Source organism: Lithobates pipiens, unplaced genomic scaffold (assembly GCF_037356315.1).
Source record: "Lithobates pipiens isolate NorthernLeopardFrog02 unplaced genomic scaffold, aLitPip1_a1.2 Scaffold_13, whole genome shotgun sequence".
NCBI classification, from domain to species: Eukaryota; Metazoa; Chordata; class Amphibia; order Anura; family Ranidae; genus Lithobates; species Lithobates pipiens.
The window spans coordinates 359,662,606-359,690,555 of NW_027507718.1; the positions used below are offsets into that span (position 1 = coordinate 359,662,606).

At 41.8% G+C, this 27,950-nt stretch overlaps 1 protein-coding gene across 1 annotated transcript in view; it reads left to right on the forward strand.

Annotated features, from left to right (window-relative positions):
• CPE (carboxypeptidase E) overlaps positions 1-27,950 on the forward strand; it is a 95,792-nt gene that overhangs the window by 49,951 nt on the left and 17,891 nt on the right. The window contains exons 2-5 of the mRNA XM_077477164.1: positions 10,876-11,072; positions 20,804-20,971; positions 21,192-21,309; positions 27,393-27,575. Of these exons, the coding sequence (XP_077333290.1) occupies positions 10,876-11,072; positions 20,804-20,971; positions 21,192-21,309; positions 27,393-27,575 (666 nt within the window). The remainder of the gene's footprint in view (positions 1-10,875; positions 11,073-20,803; positions 20,972-21,191; positions 21,310-27,392; positions 27,576-27,950) is intronic.

A 27,950-nucleotide genomic window follows, 5' to 3' on the forward strand; every position in this document is an offset into this window, starting at 1 on the left:
ACTGCATGCACAGTGTTTGCCATGTATTCCGATGACCCTAGTTCACACCAGTGCGGGCAGTTCCAGTGCATTCCACAAAAGGAAATCTGCTGCATTTTTTCATCCAGAACACCTCTAAACAGGAAGGAGGCCAGTTTGCAGATACAAGCTATTGGCAGTTTCGCTCATGATTGGAGGCTAGTGATTGGAGGAAGCCTGTTTGCAGAGACAAGGTATGGGCAGTTTTGCTCATTATTGGAGGCTAGTGATTGGAGGAAGCCTGTTTGCAGAGACAAGGTATGGGCAGCTTCCCAACTGCACTGTTCTTTCCTCGGCTTACTTTCATGTATAAGACGACCCTCAAATTTTAGTCTAATGATTTTAGACAAAAGTATAGTTTTATGCACCGAATCACCCTGCCTATCTGGAGGAAACGGAACATTACTTTTATGTTTCTTAAAGTGGTTCTAAGACCCCTTTCACACTGTAACCGCATTGGCGGTAAAGAGTTGCTCGTTTTAGCAGCACTTTAACACTGTTTAAGCCATGCTTTTTGGTCATTATCGGGGCCCTTTTACCCCAAAAAAGGGGTTAAAAACTCCCTTGTTGAAGTGCTTCTGAAGTGCTTTTCAGGCACTTGGGAAGTGCTGCCCATTCATTGCAATGGGCAGGGACATTTTGGCAGTGCTGTATACAGCGTTCCCAAACCACCCCAGAGATGCTGCTTGCAAGGCTTTTTCTAATGTCCTGCAAGCGCACCGCCCGGGTCTGAAAGCACCCATTGCAATGAATGGGAGGCAGTTTACAGGCACTATTTTTAGCGCTAAAACACCTGAAAACTGCCTCAGTGTGAAAGGGGTCTAAAGGTTCAATTATTTTTCTTTAAAATAATAAACACATCAATCATACTTGAATGATTTTGCACAGAGCAACCTCAATCCTCCTCTTCTCGGATCCCCCACTGGCCCTTCTGGCTCCTCCTGATTACCGAATGCCCGCATAGCAAGCTGCTTGCTCTGGGGGCATTTGTGCTTGTTCGCTCCCAAGCTGTCTCTGTGTGTCTATGGAACACACAGAGCGTGACTCAATCCTGCCCCCTGTCCCCTCTTTACTGGGTGTGATTGACAGCAGCAGACGCCAATGGCTCCCACTGCTGTGTCTCAGTCAATGAGGAGGGAGAGACCCAGTAGAGCCACAGCAATCGTGCACAATGCTGGATCTAGATCCAGCTCTGGTAAGTATTAGGGAGGTTGAGGTAGAAGCTGCAAACTGCATAGAAATCATGAAGGTAAAAAAACCTTCACCCTTTACAACCACTTTAAAGTATGACTAAAGCCACATTTTTGGGGGATTTTGGATATAATAAATGTAGTAGACATAGTAGACCCGTTTTTCTTTTTTTGCCCGTAGGGGTGATTTCCCTTGAATTCCTACTCAGTAGGCAGAATAGGAGAACATTTCCTTGCCTAAAGCTGTACATACAATGATCAAAACTCAGTCAGTCAAGCAGGGACTGTCAAATTTCAATCAGCGTGCGTGTGTGCGGGGCTTAAGGCTCCCTAGTGGGGTCACTGTGCAACTGCACTCACTAATGCTTGAATCACAGGCAGGAGATCAACATTAGGGCAGGTCTCCAGACTTTAGAAGTAAGTAGCAACAGTTAACTCCTTATCCATGGCCATACTTCTGACACTGTTAACACCAAGCACTTTGGACACACTTCTGTTAGAGGACACCACTCCCCAGCATTTCTGAGCCAGTACCGCAGAGCCTGCATTGGTCCCAATTAACTCAGAAAATCCATCACTCCACTCTTAGGCTGCATTCACACCTGAGCGTAGCGTTTTCAAGCAGAAAATCACGCAAATTTACCACAATTTTGCGGTGGTTGTTACCGCGATTTGCGCCGGTTTTTACCGTGATTTGCCGCGATTTTTGTGTGGGGCAAAAGGTCACCAATGTTAAAAGAAGAAAAATCTGCTCAATTCGAGCAACAAAAAAGGGTCCGGAACTTGTTTGAGCTTCAGGCGTTCGGCTTCAGGCGACATGGAGTGGAGTTGTGAACCATCTCCATTGAGAATAATGGATTTTTTCCCCTCTAGCGTTTTGTAGCTTCAGGCTTCAAGCTACAAAACGCTCAGGTGTGAATGGGGTGTTACTGACTAATCCCTCTGTTGCTACTGGATACAGGAAACACACTTTTTCTCCATTCTTGCTTTCTCTTTATTCGCACCCCTCTACATCTCTCTCTCTCTCTTTCTCTCTCCCATGACTCCAGGCTGGGTCCCTAGGTACTCTGTGCTGTGGGAATAGTTCCAGAAAGTGGGGAAGTAGTGAACAGGCAAAGCACATAACCACTTTACCAGAGTAACTGTCACCTTGGCCATGTCACCAGTCTCTTGGGGGGTTGGTTGCTTTGACATATGGCACAAATAAAGTAGTCCTTAGCAACAGCATCATTGCTTTCTTTCGACAGCAGTCTGCTTGTTAGTATTGTATGTTCCCTGACTTTAGTCCCCTTATTCTAAGCCCTTGTACACACGGTCGGAGAATCCGTCGGAATGTGTCCTATCAGACCGTGTTGTCGGATAATCCGACTGTGTGTGGTATGCATCGGACTGTTTCCGTCGGAATATCCGTCGGACCAAATTTTCAAACTTGCTGGAAATATTTTAGGACAAACTGGTCCGATAGGACATACTCCGATCATGTGTAGAGAATTCCGATCGGACAAAGTACCACGCATGCTCAGATCAAATTCCTACATCAAAGCTATTGGCTACTAGCCTGAACGTAGTCCCATCGTAACGAAATTACGTCATCACGTTCTGAAAGATCGGATTTTTCGACAACTTTGTCCGACCGTGTGTATGCAACAGTTTCGGACAAGATCCGACGGACAAAATCCGACGGATTTGGTTGTCGAAATGTCCGACCGTGTGTACAAGGGCTAAGCCCTGTTCTTTTATATGCTTTGCATGCACCCCTTTATGAAACTTTAGACCAGGCAAATCGGGTGAACAAATAAAGATCCTTTACTAAGGTAGTTGCAGATAACAAGTAACAGTTCTCAAGGACATCTCTTGACAGTTTCCTATACAAAGCTTTCTAGTGCCCTATAAAATGACTGTATCTAGGCAGATGGCAATACTTTAAAGGCAAGAGTCCATTCATGCAGTAAATTCACAATAGTCAATAACAGTCCCTATTAGTCCATGATTAGGGAATAATCCATGAAGGCAGTATGAAGTCCATAACTGACACTTGTAAATCCATGAGGGTCTACAGGCTTCAGACCCCCTGGCAACCCCAACTGGGCTCCCACGCCCCAAGGTGGTGATCATTCCGACAGATGAACAGCTACATTTTGTCATTATTTCCCCAGGAACCTCCCAGGGCACTTAGTGAGCCATATTTATATGGTATGACCTGCAGGGGATGGTAACTTTTCTAAAAAGAGTGGAAAACAACATTGACCCTTCCTACTCAGTTACTGCAGCTCAGCAGGTCAACTCGAGGACACAGTGCAACATCAAGACCTTGTAACAATTTGCACCTGGCTGACCTGATTAACTTGAGACCAGGAACACAGAGAAAAAAAATACATTTAGAGCCGGTTCACACAGGGGCGACTCAGATCCGACTTCAGGTTGCCCCTAGTCGCCTTAAGTCGCGCTACATGTAAAAATCAATGCAAGTGAATGAGAGCTGTCTTAATGCACACTACTGAAGTCGCTCCGACTTCAGAAAAGGTTCCTGTACTACTTCAATCTGACTTGTAGGCGACTGGTACCCATTGATTTCAATGGAGGTCGCCTCCAAGTCGGATCTCCGTCTATACGGAGGCGACTCTCACAGAATTATCAGCTCTCAAGAGGGAACTCCCCCTTATTTTAAAAATTGGCGTGGGTTCCCCCTCTGAGAGCATACCAGGCCTTTAGGTCTGGTATGGATTCTAAGGGGAACCCCCAAGCCAAAAAAACGGCATGAGGGTTCCCCCAGATCCATACCAGACCCTTATCTGAGCATGCTACCCAGCTGGCCAGAAATGGGGGTGGGGACAAGAGAGCGCCCCCCCTCCTGAGCCGTACCAGGCCGCGTGCCCTCAACATGGGAGGTGCCTTGGGGAAGGGGGGCTGCGCGGCCCCCCACCCCAAAGCACCTTGTCCCCATGTTGATGAGGACAAGGGCCTCTTCCCGACAATCCTGGCCGTTGGTTGTTGGGGTCTGCGGGCGGAGGCTTATCGGAATCCGGGAGCCCCCTTTAATAAGAGATTGCACAATCAGATTTTGTGGTGAGCTTTTAGCCCTGTACACATGGGCAGAATGTTGGGAGACATTTGCCGGTTAAAAAAAAAAAAAATCGCCCGACATTCTGCCTGTGTGTATGTCCGTCTGTCGGACATGCATGCTGGAAAACCAGCAGCTGACCAACTCCTGATCAGCGCTCTCAGCCAATGACAGAGAGCGCTGATCGGAGTGTTCTGGCTGGCTCCCAGCAGGGACATAGACAACAATAAAAACCTGACAGGGATTAACCCCTCACCACTCTACCCAAAGAAAAAAAAAGTCTTTAAATACATTTCATGTATTTCAGAAGGAATTACATTTTATGGACTAATGCTGTCTGTCTGGTCACAATGGGCTTGCCAGTTTTCAATGGTCGCAGAGAGGTTGAATCACCCACCAATGTCTTTTATCTTTGAGTAAAACCTAACACAAGCTGTTCCTAAAAAGTTCCCTCCCTCTCCTCCTACGTATCCTGCATACCCTATGTAAAATCTGCATATTTAATCTGCTCTTGTCCAATTAGGTGATCCCACACTTACAGTTCCCCCTTGTCAGTAAGTGGCTGCAGGGGAAAAGAAGAGGAAGCACCGAAAATGATGTCACTGCACCCAGAATTCACACCCGTTGTCACTCCATGAGTTCCTGTCACCAGCCCATGAGAGTACCTGTCACCAGCCCATCAGAGTACCTGTCACCAGCCCATCAGAGTACCTGTCACCAGTCCATCAAAGTAACTGAGTACCTGTCACCAGCCCATCAGAGTACCCGAGTACCTGTCACCAGCCCATCAGAGTACCCGAGTACCTGTCACCAGCCCATCAGAGTACCCGAGTACCTGTCACCAGCCCATCAGAGTACCCAAGTACCTGTCACCAGTCCATCAGAGTACCCGAGTACCCATCACCAGTCCATCAGAGTACCCGAGTACCCATCACCAGTCCATCAGAGTACCCGAGTACCTGTCACCAGTCCATCAGAGTACCGAGTACCTGTCACCAGCTCATCAAAGTACTGAGTACCTGTCACCAGCCCATGCCTCATAGAATATTCATTGGGTGGTTTGCTTTTCAAAATAGGGTAATTTTGTGGGTGTTTCCATTGTCCTGGTGCTCCAGAGCCTTCAAAATTGTGATAAGTTGTCAGGAAACTAAATGTATAATTTATGCTCCTAGAATGCCTGATGGTGCTCCCTGCATGTTGGGCCTCTGTATGTGGCCAGGCTGGGAAAAAGTCTCACATATGTGGTATCGCCATACTCAGGAGTAGCAGAATGTAATTTGGGGTGTAATTGGAAGTATGCATATGATGTGTGTGAGAAATAACTTGCTATTATGATAATTTTGTGTAAAAAAAATAAAAATAAAAAATGGGAAAAGATGACAACTTCAAAAAACTCACCATGCCTCTTACTAAATACCCTGGACCAGCTGCTTTTCAAAAGGGGGTCATTTTGGGGGTATTTTCACTGTCCTAACATTTCAGGGCCTCAAGAAATGAGAGACTGTTAGTACATCAGGTGTGATCAACTTTTAATGATTGGGACCATAGCTTGTAGACTCTATAACTTTTACACAGACCAAATAACTGATTTGTTTTCTTTTTTTATCAAAGATATGTAGCAGTATAAATTTTGGCCACAATTTATGAACAAAAATGACATATTTGCAAAATTTTATAATATATATAAAAAAAAACAGGACAGGAAGGGGTTATAAGTGCCCTGTATTAAAGTGGTTAATCAAAAATCGCCCATATAGAACACAAGTGTTGCAACCCTATCAAGGGGAAAACGCCATCTTGTGGTGAAATAAAAGTATGACAAGAACATTTTAATAGATGAATAATGCTAAATAAAAAGTAATGAATAAAAAATGGGTGGAAGAAAAAAAACACGCATCCTTAATAAATACACAAGCATGGCAACCCAGTCAGAGGAGAACGTCATCTTGTGATGAGATAAATTGATATGATCAAGTGAATGATCATGAATAAAAAAATGAAAGCTGAAAAAACAAAAATAAAAAGTTCCATGCGTTCTGCAAAAAACCTTTACAATGCCAATAAATACATGGATTACAATACAGCACTTTAGAATCCACATATCTACCCATGAATGTGTACCCCCCGGCTGCTGCTTTTACCACAAGGGTGAGTGGTTACTAGTGTAAACAAAGCCTAAAAACAACTCTTGGATCATATTGCAGAACAAATCCTTACAGAAAGAAGCCAGAAAGTGATTCAGCCTAATATACTGATTTTTTTTTTATTACAAATGATCCATGATCTGAACTCAAATTCACCCACAAAATCACTGTATGAGCTCTACATAGATATGTAGTCCTTGCTCAGCACACTTCCAGCTTCCAGTTTGTTAAAAAAAAAAGTGTAAAGTCTCACATATCACAATCGTTTCTTTTACAGGTTTGTCTGTTGAATGTGAAGTACATTACTATTCCCTCAAGCTTCTGACCTAACAGATCTCTGTATAGCTGTTATAAAGACTTTGTAAAGGGCGATGTTGAAATTGGAGTTGAAGAGTCTCATTACATTCATAAACATATACCAAAAGCCTTTGGGCTGATGCACACAGGGCTTAAAAAAGCCACATTACAAGCATTTGTCGTTTTTTTTTTTCTTTTCTTTTTTCCTCCCTTTAAACACACCTCTATGTTGGCCTATGTGTGAATGCATACATAGGCATTTACATGCATATTAGAAGAGGAGCGTTTACAGGCAGAAAAAAAAAACACTGTAGCTTGTTTAGGAGAAGATCTTTTGAGCAGAAAATAAATGCGAAATGTGCAAAAAGCTAGACGCATTTAGGCGTATTTGCCTTTTAATGCACTGCAACAATAAATGAATATTCAATAAAATGCATTAATGTGCAAACACGCATATACATGCATATGCACAAAGCAACTTAGCAGACGCCCTGTATGCACAAGGCCTTAATCTGCAGCAGGTAATTCATTCCTAAAATTCTAAAGAGCTATTTTTTGTTTTGTGATTAGAGTGCGAAGCTCTGTATACCTGGAAACAGATCAAATACATTTACTGTATTTACAATAAATACGGTAATTGTTTGTGAAGACAAAACATGAAATTGTTAAAGGTTAAAGAGCTTCTACTTTAATATGAAACCTTTCCACTTGGGCACCAATGCAGAGGGGTGGGGTCTCTTCACTGAGCCCCTGGCCAGTCAAATGCTTCCTTTGTTTAAGGCTGGCCATAGATGGGGGTTTTTTCTATCATATCTTTTTTTTTTTCTGTAATGGCACCCAGAGAATCCAGTTACATGGCAGGTATATTTGGGCTCCATGTGTTTTTTTAAGCTCAAAAAACACATAGCGTTTTTTGTGCATGTAGTAGCAATTTAATTGCTTTTAGGAGCATTTAGGAGTGTTATCGTTTTTATAGTGCATGAAGAAAAAAAATGCTCGAAAAAAGCAGCTAGTAGGTTTATAGTAGAGTTTAGAAGTGTTTACGAGCATTTCGCTTTTTTTTTTCTTTTTTTTTTGCTGGGAAAATGCTTTCAAAAATGCTAAAAAACAAACATTATTTTCTGCTCCTAAACATTGAAGCTTGATAAATTCTTATAGCATAAAATAGTGTACATGGACACATAGGTTAACACTATTCACTTCTAGGAGCAGAAAACAAAAATGATCATAATCACTTCTAGGAGCTTAAAAAAATGCTAGTGTGCATGGAGCCTTGAAGAGGACCTTCATCGGCACCACCATTTTTAATAGCCTCGTGCATGCACAGATTTGCGGAAGCAATAAATAAAAAAACTTAATAAGAAATTATACTGCCAGCTATTGTATTCAGGCAGCCATGGCATAGCATTACATTTTGGGGGAATTAAGAGCCATGTATGGCTAGCTTAAAGGCCTGTACACACGATCAGAAAATTGTAGAAAAAGTACCACTTTCATAACGGGCATACGACAATCTGATCGTTCGCACACAGCTTTTGTCCAAAATTATCCGAAGTGACAAACACGAAAATTTTACTTGTATGATACCAGGTCATACAATATTCGCTTAATCAGTACAGTTTTTGTCCAAATATACAATACAAATACACTACAACACATTACATCACTTCAGACGTTTTCAGGAGACATCCATAATGGGGCTCATATAGACATAGAACAGGGTTTCAAACAACTTGACTACTTCCCACCCGTCCCAATGTATATATACGGCCGGGTGGGAGCTCTCTCCTTCTGACTGGACATTCAGGAACGTCCTTCAGAAGGAGGGGGATTGCGCATGCATGCCCGTGCAGCGCCGCGATCCTGATGTGCTCGTGTCACTCGGACACGGCACATCTCGGATCGGCAGGAGGGCTCTGAGATTGGCCCTCCTGATCACATGATGGCCGTGTCCAATCACAGCCATCATGTGATGTAAACAAACAGTCAGTTGCTAGGCAATCGGCTCTCCTCTCCTCACACGGAAGTCGTCTGAGGAGAGGAGAGCGGATTGCTGCAGCCGGCTGGTGATCAGTGAGTATGAGCTGTTTTTTTTTACAGATTTTTACTCACTGACCACCAGTCTAGTGTAAAACACACATGTCCCCACACATGTCTCCAAGACACACATGTCCCCAAATAATAAAAACACATATCCTCAAATAATAAAAACACCTGTCCCCCACATATGTCCCACTAAAATCACATGTCCCAGTAATTATCTGCACACATATGTCCGTGATCACCTGCACACATCTATACATAATCATTTGCGTACATATGTCCATGATCATGCAAACCAATTATTATACACTTAACGGAATTTTTTTTACCAAAAACATGTAGCAGAATAAATTTTGGCTTAAATTTATGACAAAATTAGATTTTTATTGGATTTCTTTTAAAATAGAAAGAAGAAAATATTATATAAATATTCAAATTTCCACTCTTTTTTTGCTTATATCGCAAAAAAAAAAAACTGTGTCGTGAATAAATACCACCAAAATAAAGCTCTATTTGTGCAAACAAAATTAGAAAAATTTAATTTGGGTACAGCGTAGCATGACCGCGCAATTGTCCTTGAAAATGCGAGAGTACTGAAATCTGAAAATTGGGCTGGGAAGGAAGGGGGTGAAAGTGCCCAGTATTGTAGTGGTTAAACAAGTTATGAAAAGCAAATTAAAACATGGTGGGATGTTGCCATGCTAGAAAGGTATATGAAACATAACATCACCCCCAGAAGGGGGAGGTTGGAAGATGCCTCCTTAAGATGTCTGAATGACGAAATGCGTAGGGACGGGAAGTCCTATCACGTACCCCAGTACCTCCGCCTAGTGCATTGTACACTGGCTCCAGGGATTGCGGAGCAGCAGCAAACATACCATTATTGTTGGCAGATTATTCCTAGTGCACTTGTACATGCGAGTGGATACTTTAAAGGTTTATTCATGGGATTTTATTAAATGGTATCATGCTATGTTGCTTCCTGTCATTCTATTTCCTGTATGATACATACACACTGGAGTTCCAGTGTATTCAAGCCTGATAGACCCACCTCGACTTAAGCTCAGGGGGTCCTTACCTGCTTGTGAGTGAGCACCCCGGTGGTCATCCACGATGTGGAATAGTGGAAACGGAGGGCTGCATGCAAACAGTGCACTTTATTAGAAGCACTTCTGGATATGATAATTGCAGTCTTCACTGGGAGCATGCTTGTTTTGGAATTATGGACTTTTTAGTTGTTTCACCTATGGTAGCTGTATATGCACTCAGAGAATGAGATTTATATAGAGCACTAATGCACTTTATGACTTTATGAAATTTTATTGTTTACAATATTGCTTGTCACTAAGATATTGCAAACACTGTAGCACTTTAATCAATTTACACTTTGCACACACTATTGTAAAAGGGTAACACAGGACCAAATTCTTGTATCAAGTTATATGTGGTAACAACCATTAAGCTGCTGTAACCCATACTTTAGAATCTTTTAATTTAATTTTCCATTTTAATTATAATTATTTGGACACTTAATATATCATGCGTGAGTGACACAGACATCAAACAGTACCAGAAATGTGTTGCAAATGCCTTTTTTAATTGTTCCCACTGTGTTGTACATTTTTAGTTTGTTGTTTCCTTTGCAGCCTGTTAAAGATCAATAAAAATAGCAATCCTACAGTTAATGACACTTCGGGGTGCGTTGGATGTCTGTGTCTCCACGATAATGTGCTGTAGTTCCACCCACCACACAGGCCACTGTATTACCAGGGAGCTCCTTCAGCTCTGCAGAGACGCAAAAGTGACGCATTGCCAGGCAGATGGAACTACAACATGCAGTAGGGAATGCGGGCATCCGACATACCCTGAAAGGTTCAATGCTGAAGTTGATGCGCAGATTGGATCTGCTGGGACTGGTAGGTTCTTTTACAGGCTTTATTGTGTGGTAGAAAGAATGCAAAGCAAATGTTTCACACATTTCAACCATTGATGTACTGCTCACTGGGTAAAAAAGCTGTCTAATAAACTATGATATAAATGTTACATAGGAAATTATTATACAAAATAAAATGAAAAGAATGTAAATAAGAATAAACATTCAACATAATCTGATCTCTTGCAGGTGAACCTGAATTTAAGTATGTTGGAAACATGCATGGAAATGAGGCCGTGGGCAGAGAACTTCTTATTTATTTGGCCCAGTATCTCTGTAATGAATATCAGAAAGGCAACGAAACAATTATCAATCTAATCCACAACACTCGCATACACATCATGCCTTCCATGAATCCCGATGGGTTTGAAAAAGCCGCACAGCAGGTGAGTGATGCCAGTTTTTGTCTGCAGAAAACTATATCTCATATGTCACTTTTAATTATGTCTGAATGACGAAATGCGTACACACTTTGGTCCCTTTCACACTGGGGCTGTTTTCAGGCGCTACAGCGCTAAAAATAGCGCCTGTGTAGCGCCTGAAAAACCGGCCCCTTTCACTCCAGTGTGAAAGCCTGAGGGCATAGTTACTGTCTTGGGGGGTCTGAACTAGGTAGAAATAAGTTAAAAATCTTCCTCTTTCCCTCTTTCCTCCTCAGATCCCCCCAGATTCCCTCTTCATTCCCCGATTCTCCACCTCTGAGCTAGTGAATTGGGGAGGGTGAATTCTGAAACAGATCGCCAGTGAAGCGCTGAGATTGCAGCTTCATAAACTGGCCATTTCTGTGTCAGTCTATGAGCATTCTGTGTGTGTGGACAGCATCTCCAGGAGAACTTTTTCAAACTTGTTCTCCGCCGATTATCTCTGTTTCATAAACTGTTGATGGAGTGTGATCAGTTGCAAACCTCTGGATCACCACTGTTCACTGCTTCATAAATGTACACCTCAGTTCAGTACCATTTTCTTGTCATTGAAAGATGCCATATACAGTTGGGTTCTATAATTTGTGTTTTATAAGTGTTCATAAGTGTTCTATAATTTTGCAGAAAACCTTTACAAATGACTTTTCCCAATTGTACATTATATGGTACAGAATCTTAGCCTGAGACAATTGATTTTACAGATTTTATAGATTTTTTACATTGATGCTATTAGAAGCACAGCTGGCAGTTGTATCCAAAGGAGTCCCCACAACACTTGGGGACACACCACATGGGTGTCACATAAAAGGGGCCCCTTCAGACCCCTCTTAGGGGATCATATTATAAACCGTGGAGAGGGGATCTAAGACAAGATCCCGCAGACTGGGAGACCACATATTGAGAATTGTGCATTGAATATGTGTAGTCATTTATATGACATTACAAGAAGGCTTTAAATGAGTTGGTTTCGTTGAGCCCAGGGGGGACAAGTGCATTCAGTTTTTCTATCCATAGGGCCTCTTTTTGTAGTAATATTTTATCCCTGTTACCACCCCTAATGTCAACTGAAACCACTTCAAGAGCCACAAACTTCATAGTCCCTACTTCAAATCGATGATGTAATCCAATGTGTCGACCAATGGTGGTTAATTTCCCATTAGTGGTGTAGTATATGTGGTCTCCCACTCTCTGTCTGAATTCGCGTATAGTTTTGCCAATATAGTATGCACCACAATGACACGTCATTAAGTAGACAATGCCAGTGGTGCCACAATTGGCTAGAGGTTGTAGTCTGTGATTTTCTCCATTTGGAAGGATCACTGATGTTCCAGAAAATATCCAAGGACACATAGAACATTGGCCGCAGGGAAAGGTACCTTTTTGAGTAAATCTCGGATTAGATTTTATCTGGTAGTGGGTGCTAGTCAGCCCATCCCTAAGTGATCTAGCCTTTCGAAAAACGATTTCCGGGGTTTCCCTTATGTATTGTGTAAGTATATGATTTTCTGTGAGTAGATGCCAATGTTTAGAGAGTATGATTCTGAGTGTATCATGATGAGCCGAAAATTGCGTGATGACTTTGACTGTTTCTGTCGTGGTTTTTTGCCTGTTAGGGTACAATAGAGAGGTTCTCTTATGGCCCATCGCCCGATTAAAGGCCTTTCTTAAGTTTGTAGGGGAGTAACCCCTGAGTAAAAGACGTTCTCTAAGGGCTGCTGCCTGTATATAGAAGTCCTCATCCCTTGTACAATTTCTGAGAAGCCGCAGATATTGTGCAAATGGGATGCTGCGTAGCAACGGTTTGGGGTGAGCACTAGATGCATGCAAAAGGGTGTTGCCTGCTGTTGACTTTCGGTATAGACTTGTCTCAAGAAGTCCATCTGGATTTTTTGAAATATATATATCTAGGAAAGGAATCTTGAAAGAATCCGAAGATACTGTAAATCTTAAATTCAGATTATTTTGATTAATTAATTTAACAAATTCCATGAGTTGGTTCTTTGGACCTGTCCAAATGATGAACAGGTCATCAATAAATCTGAACCAGCATAAAAGGTACTCCAGGTGGACCTGAAACCAGTCGCTTGAAAATACTTGCCTCTCCCAGGCGCCTAAATATAGGTTCGCGTAGGAGGGGGCACATGAAGTGCCCATGGCAACACCCTGTGTCTGCAAAAAGTATTGTTCCTCAAACAAGAAAATGTTACGAGTGAGGATAAACCTCAACAGTTGGAGGATAAACTCATTTAAAGGCCAGGAGGACTCCTCCTGTTCCATTAGAAACATCCTGGCTGTCTCGACTCCCCCCTCATAGGGAATACTTGGGTAAAATGCTTCTATATCCAAGGCCACGAGGAGGGAGTCAGGAGGAACCACGATGCCATCTATATGTCTCAAGAGATCCGTGGTGTCACGAATGTATGACGGAAGGCTTGAAACATGTGATAATAAAAAGCTATCTACAAATTTACTGGCATTATCAGTTAATGAGCCGATACCCGAAATGATGGGTCGGCCGGATGGTTTTCTTAGGTCTTTGTGTGTTTTCGGCAGGCTATAGAAGGTGGGAGTACGAGGGTATTTAGGAACAAGGAAATCCAAAGTTTCCTTGTCGATCAGATCTTGATAATAGGCTTCCATACAAATATGTGTGAATTCACTGATGAAACCTGATACTTCAACCAAACAATTTGGTTGATAGCAAGTCCTGTTGTCAAGTATTTGGTGACACATATCACGATATTGAGGGCTGGACATAATTACCACATTGCCCCCTTTGTCTGAGGGCTTTATGACCAATTCATTTCGCATTTCTAGACTCTTAAGGGCCTTTTGTTGTTTGGGAGATAATTTAGATGTATATGGGTGCCAATCCATTTTTTTGAGATCTCTGATGCATTTATATAGGAAAGCCCAAATTGTTGGACATGTCATCAAATCGGGGAATTTTTGAGATTTGAGTTTAAATTTACGGCTTTTAGAGGTCTGTAGGGTCTCAGTGTCAGGAAGATCTAGAGGTAAAGAAGTCACCAAGGTGTCACATTCAGTCATGGGTACCTCCGTGGCTCCCTCATCATAAAGAAGAAGGAGATCCCGGAGGGCCCTAAACTCCTCCATCGTGAAGTGTTTGGTCTGTTCCACTAGTTCTCGTTCAAGTTTGGCATTCAATCGTTTATCGTCGAAAATGTACTTGAATGTAAGATTTCTCGAGAAGAGATAAATATCTTTAATTGTCTCAGTTGCATTTATTGGTTTTAAAGGACAAAAGCCTAGTCCCAATTTTAAAACCTGAATTTCCTCTGTGGAAAGGGAAAATTATAATGTCTAGATTGGTTGATTGAGAGTGCTGGGAAAGGGGGTGGAGGGAAGTGTGGATTGTTTGCGGGTAAATGTGTCTATTTTGGTTTGCTGTTTTTTGCATTCCAATTGTGTTGGATCTAAAAAATCCCCATCAGTTGGGGATTTCCTAGAAAAAGCGATGGATCCCAAAACTTTTGGGATCACATTATGTAATGTTGAAGTACTAGGTGTAGCTGGTGAAAGAGTGGGGGAGAGAGAGGTCTCTGTAGTGTTATGTACAGTTTTTTGTTTAGAAGAAGACTTTTTTCCTTTGCCCTGAGTATTAGGGGGTGTATTGCTCTGTCTATTCCGTTTTCTAGAGGATTGTACACCGTCTGGTTTATGAGAATCATAAACTATACGACAGGGGTTGACAAATTTGCTTGGAATCTAGGAGCCAGCTAAAAAAGTTAGGAGCCAGGTCCGTGACAGCGATCTGGACCTGTCCCTGGCCTGACATGGAGACGAGTGAGGGGAAGATAGCGCCCCCAGCCCCCCACCTGTCTCCAAGTCATTGCCCATAGCTCTTAGAGGGACATTTTTAAATTGCATTTTAGTGTAAATATGAGATGTGAGGTCTCTCTGACCCCAGATCTCATATATAAAAGAGGACCTGTCATGCTTTTTTCTTCTACAAGGGATTTTTACATTCCTTGTAATAGGAATAAAAGTGACACACTTTTTTTTTTTTTTTAAAAGAACAGTGAAAAAAATAAAAATAAAAGTTAAAATAAGAAAAAAAAATTGTTTTAAATGCGCCCTGTCTTGCCAAGCTTGCGTGCAGAAGTGAACGCATATATGAAAGCGGTGTTCAAACCACACATGTGAGGTATCGCTGCGATCGGTAGAGTAAGAGCAATAATTCTAGCCCCAGACCTCCTCTGTAACTCAAAACATGCAACCTGAAGAATTTTTTTAAACGTCGCCTATGGAGATTTTAAAGGGTAAAAGTTTGTCGCCATTCCATGAGCGGGCGCAATTTTGAAGCGTGACATGTTGGGTATCGATTTACTCGGCGTAACATTATCTTTCACAATATAAAAAAAAAAAATTGGGCTAACTTTACTGTTGTCTTTTTTTTTTTTATTAAATAAAAAATTTTTCCCCAAAAAAAGTGCGCTTGTAAGTCCGCTGTGCAAATATGGTGTGACAGACAGTATTGCAACGACCACCATTTTACTCTCTAGGGTGTTAGAATAAATAATAAAAAAAAAAATATATATATATATTTTTGTTTAGGGGTTCTAAGTAAAGGGATGGAGAAAGACTGGCCCATTAGCATTGTTGGTTGTAATTCCAACGACCACCACAAGAGGGCGCCAGATTCCAGAAGGAACCATAGGATCACAGAAGGCCTCAAAGCCGGGGGCTCAATTACCGGCCGCCTGCGGCGCGGCCCGACGCGATCGCGCGGGGGGGGGGGGTCCACGGAGACGGGATACCCCCAGCTATGCTGCCCCAGGCGCAAGGTCGCTGATTCTAGTCGCCAATGCGACCTGGCGACCGGGTTTTGTCGAGCACTGCTATACGATATAGAGGATGATAGTGAAGAGTCCGATTCACTATAATATCTCATCTCCTCTGTTCTTTGGGTGCCCTGTGGGGCTATACGTCTATCCCTAAATTTGCCTGTCCATTTGTAAGCGAAGCCTTCTGAGAAGGCCAGCTTATCTTTAGTGAATTTAATCTGTTTTGATGTAATAATTTCCTTGTTCATTTGTTCAAGTTTTTCCCAGACTTCAATCCAATGGTTGTTGAAATTAGGTATCTCTAGGATATGTTTATATTGTAGATTTAATTTGTTAATATCATTGTCCAAGATATTCATATCAGAAGTATATTGCGTGATCAATATCTGCATCAGATCTATACTACAGTGGGTTAGTGTTTTTTCCCAGGTTGATTTAAAGCACGGTGAAGGGTCCTTTATTGTGGGGAAGACTTGGATTCTTAGTCCCATAGGGCATGTCTCCTCTTTAACATATTCTTTCAAGTATTCCAAATGCCAATGGAGGTGTGACTTTTTTTTAAGTAAATTGTACATACGGTCTAGAAAGGTCCCCGTTTCCTGATCCGATCTGTTCCCTGCGGCCAAGCAAGATTCCTGGATTTGAGTCATAAATCCCATCCACGCTGGACCCAGGACATCCATGATTGTGTAGGCCGTGAATATTGGTCCACACTCAGCTGTGGTTACACCGCTAGCATCAATGTAAATACAAATATAGAAATTTAGTAATCACATAGTAATAATATCGATACAAAAAAGAAGAAATATATAAATGTATTAGAAAGCCAAACCCTATTGTGCTAAAATAGGGAATTAAAGAAAAAAGAAGCTCTGAGGGTTGGTTGGGGGTATAGGGATGTTCGCTGCACCGGGGAGAGAGAGGAATCAAACAACCAAATGGATGGGATCCTGTCATCAACCCCAATGGAGCGGTCCCGCCCACACCTCAAGGTGTATTATCCACCTAAATGTCTAGGAAAAGTAAATGGCTTAGGGGTGTTATAATGGTATAACTGAAAGTGTGCACCCTCATCCCAATAAGTTGAATAAAGAAGAAGTGTTGATATTTCGGGTCTCCTATCAGAAATGTCAACAAGGAATTATGAGCGTGGGGACTATTACGGGGCACATAGTAAAACATTTTTTGCACATAGAGTAGTATCAAGACATTAGTTTACATTAAAAACTGTTTATTCAAAAGATTATATACAAACATAAAAATATAAATCACAGTTGGTAGAGACGGATGAGGTAATTATTCGACTAGTTTCGCTTTACAGCTTCATCAGGATATTACCTAAATCTGAAAATACATTAGATACATTATACATTAGAGGAAACCCAGGGTGCTTTTGGTGCAGGGGTGAGTTACAACAATTTAGGATATTGCATAGGACTATACAGGTCACCACAATAGGTGACTCACATTCACTGTATTCCTCTTTGGTCACCCTCATTCACTTTTATTTTCCCCTCGTAGCAGTTTTCTTCCCATCACTGGTGTTCCCCACCCACACCTTTAGTACCCCACTTAACATTATATTATTATTTCATATACTTTTATTTTTTTTTATACACATAGTCTATGTCAACTAGATTTGGATCCGAGTCATTAGCCTGACAATATCCCCCTCCCAGTCGCCGGGAAAGATCCTTTCCTCGATTTACACCATTGAGTTTGACCTGCCACGGGAATAGGTCTGGAGAGGTAGGAGCGCAATCTCATTTCGAAATGTTTTAATTATGTCTCCATCTGAAAATGATTATAGTCCTATAGTGTAATGACCAATGTTCAATATCTTGTTATACTAAACTAATGTATTTTCAGAATTAGGTAATATCCTGATGAAGCTGTAAAGCGAAACTAGTCGAATAATTACCTCATCCGTCTCTACCAACTGTGATTTATGTTTTTATGTTTGTATATAATCTTTTGAATAAACTGTTTTTAATGTAAACTAATGTCTTGATACTACTCTATGTGCAAATTTTTTTTTACTATGTGCCCCGTAATAGTCCCCACGCTCATAATTCCTTGTTGACATTTCTGATAGGAGACCCGAAACATCAACACTTCTTCTTTATTCAACTTATTGGGATGAGGGTGCACACTTTCAGTTATAACATTATAACACCCCTAAGCCATTTACTTTTCCAAGAAACTGGATAGGTTTATTGCCAGGACCAGGAACCCTCAGGCCTTCACGCCTTGCTGAATCCATGAGATCAGTTCAACCTGTTCCATGCAATTCCACTCCCCCTCACCCAGAAGCTTCTTCTTTGTCTGCTTTGCAGAAGGAGGGTGTTTTCTGCTGATTTTAACAGCACTAAAGTGGTGCAAGAGAATGGGATAATCAGACCTTGTCAAACTCTCATTGCTTCCTACCAAACTGTCCAGAACTTCTGTCGCAAGATCTGGTCCATTATCCCGCTTCACAGTTGCTGGCTTTAGGACCCCTTTCACACTGAGGCAGTTTTAAGATGTTTTATCACTAGACATGGCGCTTGTAAAACTGCCTCACATGCCACCCAAGTGTGAAAGCCTGGGTGCTTTCACACTGGGGCAGTGTGCTTGCGGGACGCTAGAAAAAGTCCGGCAAGCAGCATCTTTAGGGGTAGTTTGGGAGCACTGTATACAAAATGCCCCTGCCCATTGCAATGAATGGGCAGCACATCCGAAGTGCCTGAAAAGCGCTTTGGAAGCGCCACAACATGGTTATTTTTAACGCCTCCTTTGGGGTTAAGAGCTCCCTGGTAGCTCCACTTAAACAGCAGTAAAGCGCCGCTAAACTGAGCGGCACTTTACTGCTAATGCACAGGCGACCCTGGTGTGAAAGGGGTCTAAATTGGTTCCAAAGTCAGAACGTTTTTTACCTTAATGCAGTGTCTGTATTAAGTTCAAAAATGTCCCACTACTTGTTCTGCCCCTTTCCCCACCATCCATAAATCCTTATCTGGCTGATCTCACGATTAGTTTGTTTTTTGGGCTTTTTTTGCGTTTGTTTCTGTCTTGCCAACCCTTCATTTTGCATTGATTTTTGACATCCCAGTCATTTAAAACTAAGATCTGTGTCCTGTAATGTACAATAAAGAAAATTGGATTTTTGAAATTCCCTGTGAAATCCTTTTTGTGGCGTATGTTACAATAGATGGGTTTCTTCTCTCTGGTATTATGGTTAATTCCTTATTGCTTGTTACTAAACTGAGGCCTGCTGGGAGTGGGAGTATTATGCCAGGGTTGTTCTTACAGCTTTGTTTGCCAGTGTCCATTCACCCAAAGGTAGCTGCATAAACCAATCTTCTAAAACTAGGATCCTGTGTCCTGTAATGGTCTCCAAGAAATAGATTTTACAGGTATGTCAAAATATTCTCTCTCTCTCTCTCTCCCCCCCCCCCCACTCTTGCCGAGGAGTGCCCCATAGTAAGCCACATTCACCCTATTTGACATGATGACCATTGTCACCAAGCCAAAAAGTGGTGGGAAATCCTAAATTCTGAGTTGATCCCGGAAACAATACTAAAGGCTTAATTTTCCTATTAGAACACTTGTTTGACCCCTTTTTAGGATGAACCCAGGTTAAGTTGAATTAGACTAAATCTAAACAGGAAGGATGAGGTCCATATAGGGCTTGTTATATCTAGTCTAGGAACCAATAATGTGTCTGTTTTCCTCTGAGATGACACATCTTCCGACATAGGCTAGAAAATTTGACTTTACTGTTGAGACGCCAGTCAGATTTCAGTGTAGCCTCATACATACCCTAGACTTGTGACCTGGGAGTCATACCTTGCCGCTTACCTGCAACCTTTTCGTATCAAAGGTCAGGAAAAGTTTTTTGCTCTCTGTGCTTTACCTAGGCTTTTGATAGGGTTGCAGTTAAAGTGATCCCGTCGCTAAAAAAAATACTTAATTCTTCAGTGGGTGGTGACCTCATTCTTTGCTGTCCTGTAGAGATATAGGTGCCATTGGTATCCAGCAATTTGGGGTGTCAGCAGACAGTGGGTGGAAGCAGGCTTCTGTGTCACTACTGTATCCTTCCACATAAAATCAGTTATGTACTGAAGGCTGATCTATCAGTGGGGGCCTGCGGTATTTATAAATGACTCTTGGAGATTACCAGTCTGCTATTCGCTTGAAGGAAATTTAACTTAAAAAGGACAAAAGAATTCATGCGAATGTAGATATTTTTTTAATGTATACATATACATCATTGATTATATTACATTATCCAGGACAGATACATGTAGGCTGCCATTGCAAACTCTTCTCTAAAAATGCTACATGCCTGGCTGTCGTGCATATTCTTTAAATTCCATATTTTGTGAATCTATGACCTGAAACCAGTATACAGCTTTTCTCAGATTTAAATTGTTGCTTGTTCCAGGACTGAGCCTCCAATGTATTGAAATCAAGCAAAATTATACAGTTAGCATTTTTAGAAGAAAACAGACATTACAAATTTCTACACTTCTCTGGATACAGATTTACTCCAGTGTAGAAAAATGTTATGCTTTGGATCATGGAAAATTAGTGAGCTCCTGCACCCTCTAGTGGTCATTTTGAAGACCTGCCTAATAAACAGAAAATGTGAAATGCTCAATATACAGAAATATTTTTCAAGTGCTTGAAAAGAGTTTTCTGCAACTCATTGGGAAAAGTATGTAATTGAATATGTAAAATCAAATTCAGATTATGACATGTATTTTCTGTTTTCTATTATAATATGTATTTTCTATTTTCAGGCAGACTAGAGGAGAGGATGAAGCCTTAATGTGTGTCTTTTTATGTCTGAAATATTTTGTGTATATTTGAACTTAATGTCTTTTTTTTAAATCCTTTTACAAGCCTGGCGATATTAAAGACTGGTTTGTGGGTCGCAGCAATGCCCAAGGTATAGATCTGAACAGAAATTTCCCTGATTTGGATCGTATCGTGTACATTAATGAGAGAGCAGGAGGAGACAACAATCACTTATTGCAGAACCTGAAGAAGTCAGTGGACCAAAACACCAAGGTATCAATCTGTCTGAGCTTAATAAAATCATAGTGCAATAAGCTATGTTGATCACTCATTATCTGACTGCAGCAAACTGATTGGATGATGAAGGAGCCTGCAGTTTTCCGACCTCACAGACTTTTCCATGGCTTGTTTAATAAATGCATAGTGAATAAAATCTGCTCATTAGTTAAATATGGTTTATACAATATACATACTATGCAATTGTCTTTTCCAGCTTGCCCCTGAAACCAAAGCTGTAATTCACTGGATTATGGATATTCCATTTGTTCTTTCTGCTAATCTACACGGAGGCGATCTTGTTGCTAATTATCCTTATGACAAGACCCGCAACGGTAAGTCTTCTAAACAAAAATGTAAGTAGCATAGGCAAAAACCCTGAGGGATTTGGAGTGGGGTCTGCCTAAATTCCTATGGGCTATCACACAAAATGTAAACCAGGATCCCACAACATATGTGATGAGATCCCTGTTACCCCCAAACTTGTGTTGTGACAATTAATAAGAGATCTTGTGCTCCCCAATCATCTTTTGATTGTGTTTGTCATTTTGGAGACTGAAGCAGGGGGGATAGGAACACAGAGGGATGCCCATGATGCATGGGTTAACTGCTCTAGCTTTAGGGGGGCATGGAAAAGTAGTTTTAGCTAAACTCCAAGCAGCATCTTCTTTCTCAGGCTTTAGTGGTCTAAGGTCCTTACAGAATCAAAACCAAAGCAGGGTGCATAGCAGAGGTGTAACTAGAACCTTCAGGTCCCGGTACAAGAAACCATGAAGGGCCCCCTGACCCCCGGCTCAGGGCTTTTCCCTTCAAGCCTGGAGTCCTTCCCTCAGTCCTTCCCTGGCAGTAGATAACCAAACAAATGAAAGAGCTGGCAATTCAGAGAATCCTTCTGAATCCTTTTATTAATACATGACCATGAGAAGAAGCAAATTGCTAACGCATTTCAGCAGTAAGCCTTGATCACAGCACTGTGGTCAAGGCTTACTGTCGAAAAGCAATAGCCATTTGCTTTTACTCATGGTCATGTATCAATAAAGCATTAAGAAGGATTCTTGGAGTTGCTGGCTCTTTCATTTGTTTGGTTATCTACTGATTGGTGGAGGAGAGGACATCTAAGCCTGAGCACCCATGTGGTTTCCATTATCCATTCATCTACTCTACAGCTCCACATTTCAGAGCGGTGCCCGGTTACAAATGCACTTGCGATCCTGGTAGTTCTGCCACTGGTGTCAGTAGTTATTTATTTATTTTATTTTATCTGTTTACCATTTTATATTTTATTTTACAATTTTATTCTTTATTCTATTTTTTAAAATTTATTTAGGATTCACGTTGGGGGCTTTGGTGAAATATCAGGAGTCTAAGAAGGCTTCTGATGTTTCACCTTTGAGACAGAGAAAGGAGACTGAGGACACAACCCTCAATCTCCATCTCTGCAGCCTCCACCGCACATAATGAATAGACAGGAATAGCTCTATACAGAGCTTCCTATTCATTTACAAACTGAAGCATAGTAAGCAGTTTACTTTGCTTTCGTTATAAATGGATCCCATAACTGACTCTGTCCATTCGGAAAAGGAACAGGCTGGTGAATGACATATTCACTGGCCCCTTCCCTCATCTGTATCCTGACACATCCCTAGCAGCAGCTGGCAGGAGAAGGGTAAGAGGAAGCAGGTAGAGCTGTGAGGAGATTTGAAGGGGCCAGGGGAACACACAGGGGCCCAGGAGCAGCAGAAAGAAGAGGAAGCTGGATGGGAGGGGCAGCAGGGGAGTCATATAGAGGAACTGATTCCCTCCATTTTCCTTCTGCAGTGGCTGAATGCCTGTGGGAGGGGGAGGAGGAGAAGCAGGCTTTCAGCAGCTGCAGGAGGAAAATGGAATGAAGTGGTTCCTCTATATGCCGCCCCTGTCACCTCTCCTCCTGTTCAGGTGTACAGGGGAACCGCACAGGGCCCCTGGAGCATGGGGTTGAGTTGCAATTGTGGTCCCTGCAACCCCTGTAGTTACACACCTGGTCTATACCCAACTATGAACATGACACTAAAGGACAGACCACAGCAGAGGATTGAGTAAGTAGAAATACTTTTACCCTCCCCTGGAATAAACAAGCAGTTAGTCCTTGCAGTTTGGGGCAGCCCCACTTCAAGGGAGAATTTTAAGATTTCCCAGGGTTTGGGCTTTAAACCTTTTATCCTCTCAAAGGGTTAAAGAAACAAGAGTTTTCTAAATGAAGGTTAAATATGGAAATTTAAATTTTCTTTACATAAATTATAAATGTATTTTTAATCTGGTAATTTTAAATAAAGATACATATTTAGGATCATTTTAGTAAACAAGCAGCCGCATCTTGACTTCTGCAGGTAATTTGCTTTGCTGGTAGAGATTTCCCTTGCCTACACCTTATTGAATGTCACTAAATAGTCTTACCTTGTAAGTTATTGAATGCATGCATGCAAAAAGAAAAAGCCTTCATAGTGTACAGGGCGTGCTTAGCACATCCAGCACATCATTTTGAGCGCGTCTCCAGGTAGCCGGGGCCAGCAAAGGAGGCGTCGCTGGCCCCGTCACCTGGTATGGAGTTAAAGGGGAATCCCTACGCCGAGTTCCAGAGGATGCTGGGACTGTGACATCATAATGGGCGGGGACATCATCCGGTGATGTCCCTATATTAATCGCAGCGCGCTGCGTCCCTGCCATTGTGACCGGAGGCAGCGACGAGGCAACATCCCCAGAAGAGAAGAACAAAAGACGGCGGCAGCGGCGACAGAAGAACCGAAGAGGGGGACAAGACCCCCGAAGTCGGAAGAAGAGGGCGGCAGTGAAGAAGAAAGCCGGGCTCCTCCGCTAGTGAAAGAGTTAGCAAAAGAGCAGAAGATAGTGGAGGAGTCCGGCGAGAAGACCCCCGAAGACGGAAGAAGACCCCCGGAGCTGTGCAATAAATGATTTTAACCCTTGTGTGTTGTGTTTTTTTTTTTACTTTTTTTCACAGGTGAATGGGTAGGGGTACATTGTACCCCATACTCATTCACATAGGGTGGGGGGCCGGGATCCGGGGGCCCCCTTACTAAAGGGGGCTCACAGATTCCGATAAGCTCCCCGCCCGCAGACCCCAACAGCCAACAGCCAGGGTTGTTGGGAAGAGGCCCTTGTCCTCATCAACATGGGGACAAGGTGCTTTGGGGTGGGGGGGGCCACGCGGCCCCCCCTTCCCCAAGGCACCCCCCATGTTGAGGGCACGCGGCCTGGTACAGCTCAGGAGGGGGGGGCACGCTCATCCCCACCCCCTTTCCTGGCCGGCTGGGTAGCGTGCTCGGATAAGGGTCTGATATGGCCCTAGGGGGGGACCCCCACGCCGATTTTTCGGCGTAGGGATTCCCCTTTAACTCCATACCAGGTGATGGGGCCAGCGACGCCTCCTTCGCTGGCTCCGGCTTCCTGGAGACTCGCTCAAAATGAGCGGACTTTTCTCTGGGCGGGAAAAGTCCATTCATTTCAAAAGTACAGCGGACTGGCACACACACGGCCGGATTGTCCGCCGAAATGCGAGTTTGGGTAAAAAAAGTCCGCCAGAGCCTACACACGGGGGAGATTGGCTGGTGGACTTGAGCCCACCGGACTTTTCCACCGGATTGTTTGATCGTGTGTAGGAGGCATAAGAAGCTGCAGCTGTCAAAAAAAATGAGAAAAAAAACAATGTTAACAAGCTGTTCAGACTATACAAAGATACAAAGTAACATATTGTTACATTTTGTATCTTTTCTAGTCATTTATCTGTAGATGAAAGGGATAAACAGTAGATGTCAGTTAAAGCTAGCTGACAAGTAAAATACGTTTTTTTTTCCATTAAAATGTTCCTCTGTTTTACACCTTAATAAATTGTAGTTTACTATAATCAGCCCAAATTAACTTCTTATCCATGCAATCATTATTTTCCTGCTTTTTTTATTTTTTTATATTTAAGCTTTTTTGTTAGTTTTTTTCACTAATATTTTTAAATATTTACATTTCAAATTTAAAAAAAAAAAGAACAAAAATTGGGAAAAAAAATGCACTCTTTGTAATGCATTGTACCAGAAGCATAATTTTAGTGGCATTTCAAACAGGACAAGTTACAGAATAAAATGTGCACTTTTTATCCGCAGTAATATATTTTATTTTTTAACTAACTCTGGGAAAAAAAAGAGTGCATTTTGTTTAGTTTTTGTTATGTGTAATTGTCTAAAGATCTTAGAGTGAAATAATTGTTGCAAGACGATAATTATGAAAAAAGAACTCTGTCCTTAAAAATTTTTTTTATTATGTATTACCTTGTTACGCTATGTCTTATGTAATGACAAAGTTCTCACCAAATAAACAGTTCTATAGCAGAATTATAAAAATTGCTTTTGTCAATAGCGGGTGAACAGGTGTGAGAGGCAAAGTGGTTAAAGTGAGGTTTTCTATGCCTCTTACCCTTTTACATATTGTATATTTATTATTAAATTTTTACTGCTCAGTTGAAAATATTTAGTCAAATCTGAGTACTTGTGTCACTAGAATATCATTGGAAGTTCTTGTCTGCATCTAAATAGGTTTTAGTTGTAACGCTAAGGATTCATATAAGCCTTTGGTTCAGACAGATGAATTACAGTGTATAAATTATTAATTAACTAAGGCCAGCCATACAAGGTGACAATTTCTTTGGTTGCAGGAAAGAAATTTGCACAATTCTCCCATCAACACCGATAGTGCTGACAGGGCAATTCCACCTGCTATGCCGATGTCTGCTCCTGGAGTGGGCAGGCGGGGCTATAGCAGCCGCTAGCTATAATCGCAAGCAAACCCGGCAGGCTAATAGCACCCAAGTTGATCAATCGATATACTTTGTACATTTAGCCTGCCCATTAACGGTTCAGATCTTGGCTGGTTGCTGCTGAACTGGCTGAGATTCGAATCGTGTATGGACTGCCTAAGGCAGGCCATAAGTGGTGCAATTTGTGGTTGCAGGAAAGAAAATGACTTGATTCCCTCAATAACACAATCCGTGTTGATGGGGCTATCCCTCCTGAATCACTATTGTGTTCTCCTGGCAGGGGGGCACAGGGAGCCATCCCTTCTGGGAGAACACAGTGATAAATTCTAGTGGCTATAGCTGCTAGCAATAATCGTATGCCAAAAATCTGACATGCTAGTTCAGGGTTTCTCAACTAGGGTTCCTCCAGTGGTTGTTAGGGGTTCCTTCAGAAATTATCAATTTCTGCCTCTTAGATAAGTTCCCACTACCACCCTTATTCTTTTTAGCTATTTGTAAGGGGGTAATTTTTCCCAGTATCTACAAGTATAAGGAACATTCGTCCCACTGACCATTACACTAATGTATCATGGGTTCCTCTGTGTTGAAAAGGTTGAGAAAGGCTGTGCTAGTTGTACCCAAGTTGATCAATGGATCATTCACTTTGCTCATTGATGGTTAGGATCTGTTGAACCGAATGAGATTCGAACCATCTATGGCTGGCTTTAGTGTATTGTTTTCTTCTTAGCAACATGGTCATGTATTGGTGGCAAACAAAATGTTTATTGTCCATATTTTATTCAAGCAAAACAACTCCAAAACAAATGGGTAGTTTAAATAAAGCTGCACCACTAAGGAGAGTCGGATATTTCCAACTGTCTAAAAAAAAAAAAAAGTGCCCAAAAGCAAGTACCAATCACCAACTATCATCAGTAAGCTTTGGAAGCAAACCAAGATCTGTAGGTTTCAGCAAATCTTTTTAGTTGGATGCTGGCCAGCTCCACTGCTCATACTAGGGACTTGAATGCATCCCTTGCAGGTGATGCAGTTCCTGTGCAGCTCTAAAACACAGTGTGACCGGTATAGGCTCTCCAGCAGCAGAATTAAACAAATATTATTGTTACAGCAAATATATAGTTTTAGTAGTATAGATTTCTTTAATTATGTATTGCTACTCAAGATCGAGGCCAAAAAACTGGACCCATTTTCTGCACATTTTCTGTACTTAGTAAACAGCTAAGCTAGAGTTCAAGGAGGCTTGTCTGCAGCGCCGCTCATTATCAATGGTCTTTTTTGGCTCAGAGTGTTGTTCTACACTAAGGCACCTGACTCTCACTAACCTCTCCTGTAGCCGAAACAATATTGTCCCTTATGTAAATGTAACCCCTTGTTTGTATACTTGCCTCTCCTGTTTTAGGATCATCTGTAACATTGTGTCACTGAATTCAATTTGATTGGATCTTGCACTTAAAAATATGAATTTATGATTGTAACTTGTTGGTTTTTTCTAAAGTACTTTTATCATCCCCAGCACTGAATAATACTATCTTTATGAACACTACCCCACTAATCCTACTTTGCCAAAACTGAATTTAGTTTCCTGTCTTGCCAATATAGTTAATTTTTTCTTTGTTCCTGTAGGCAATTCTCATGAATACAGTGCTTGCCCTGATGACAACACATTCCAAAGCTTGGCCCGTGCTTATTCTTCTCTCAACCCAACTATGTCTGACACAAATCGGCCACCATGTCGCAGGAATGATGATGAAAGCAGCTTTGTGGATGGGACAACAAATGGCGCTGCTTGGTACAGTGTTCCCGGAGGTAAGCTTCCATTGCAGATCATTTATGATAGGTAGTTTTTGAGTACCTACATTCCAAAGAAACTTCCAATGTATGGCTGCTTAGATTGCATGTTAGTAAGTTTGATCTCTGTTCCTGAAACTGTTAATATGCAGACTAGCTCTTTACCCAGACAAGCATATTAAATGTTACTGTATATGTGTCCACTCCTTTAAGAGTTTATGTAGATGAGATTTATGCTCAGTTCTGCCTAAAAGCATGTACATTCCTTTTTTGCAACCCGCTTATGGTCCTTTTGAAGATGCAGGAATACATCCTAATGCACAGTAGACTGCATCCGCAAAAACACAAAGCCATTTATATGAAGTCGCTGAACAATTATCAACACTTCTGTTC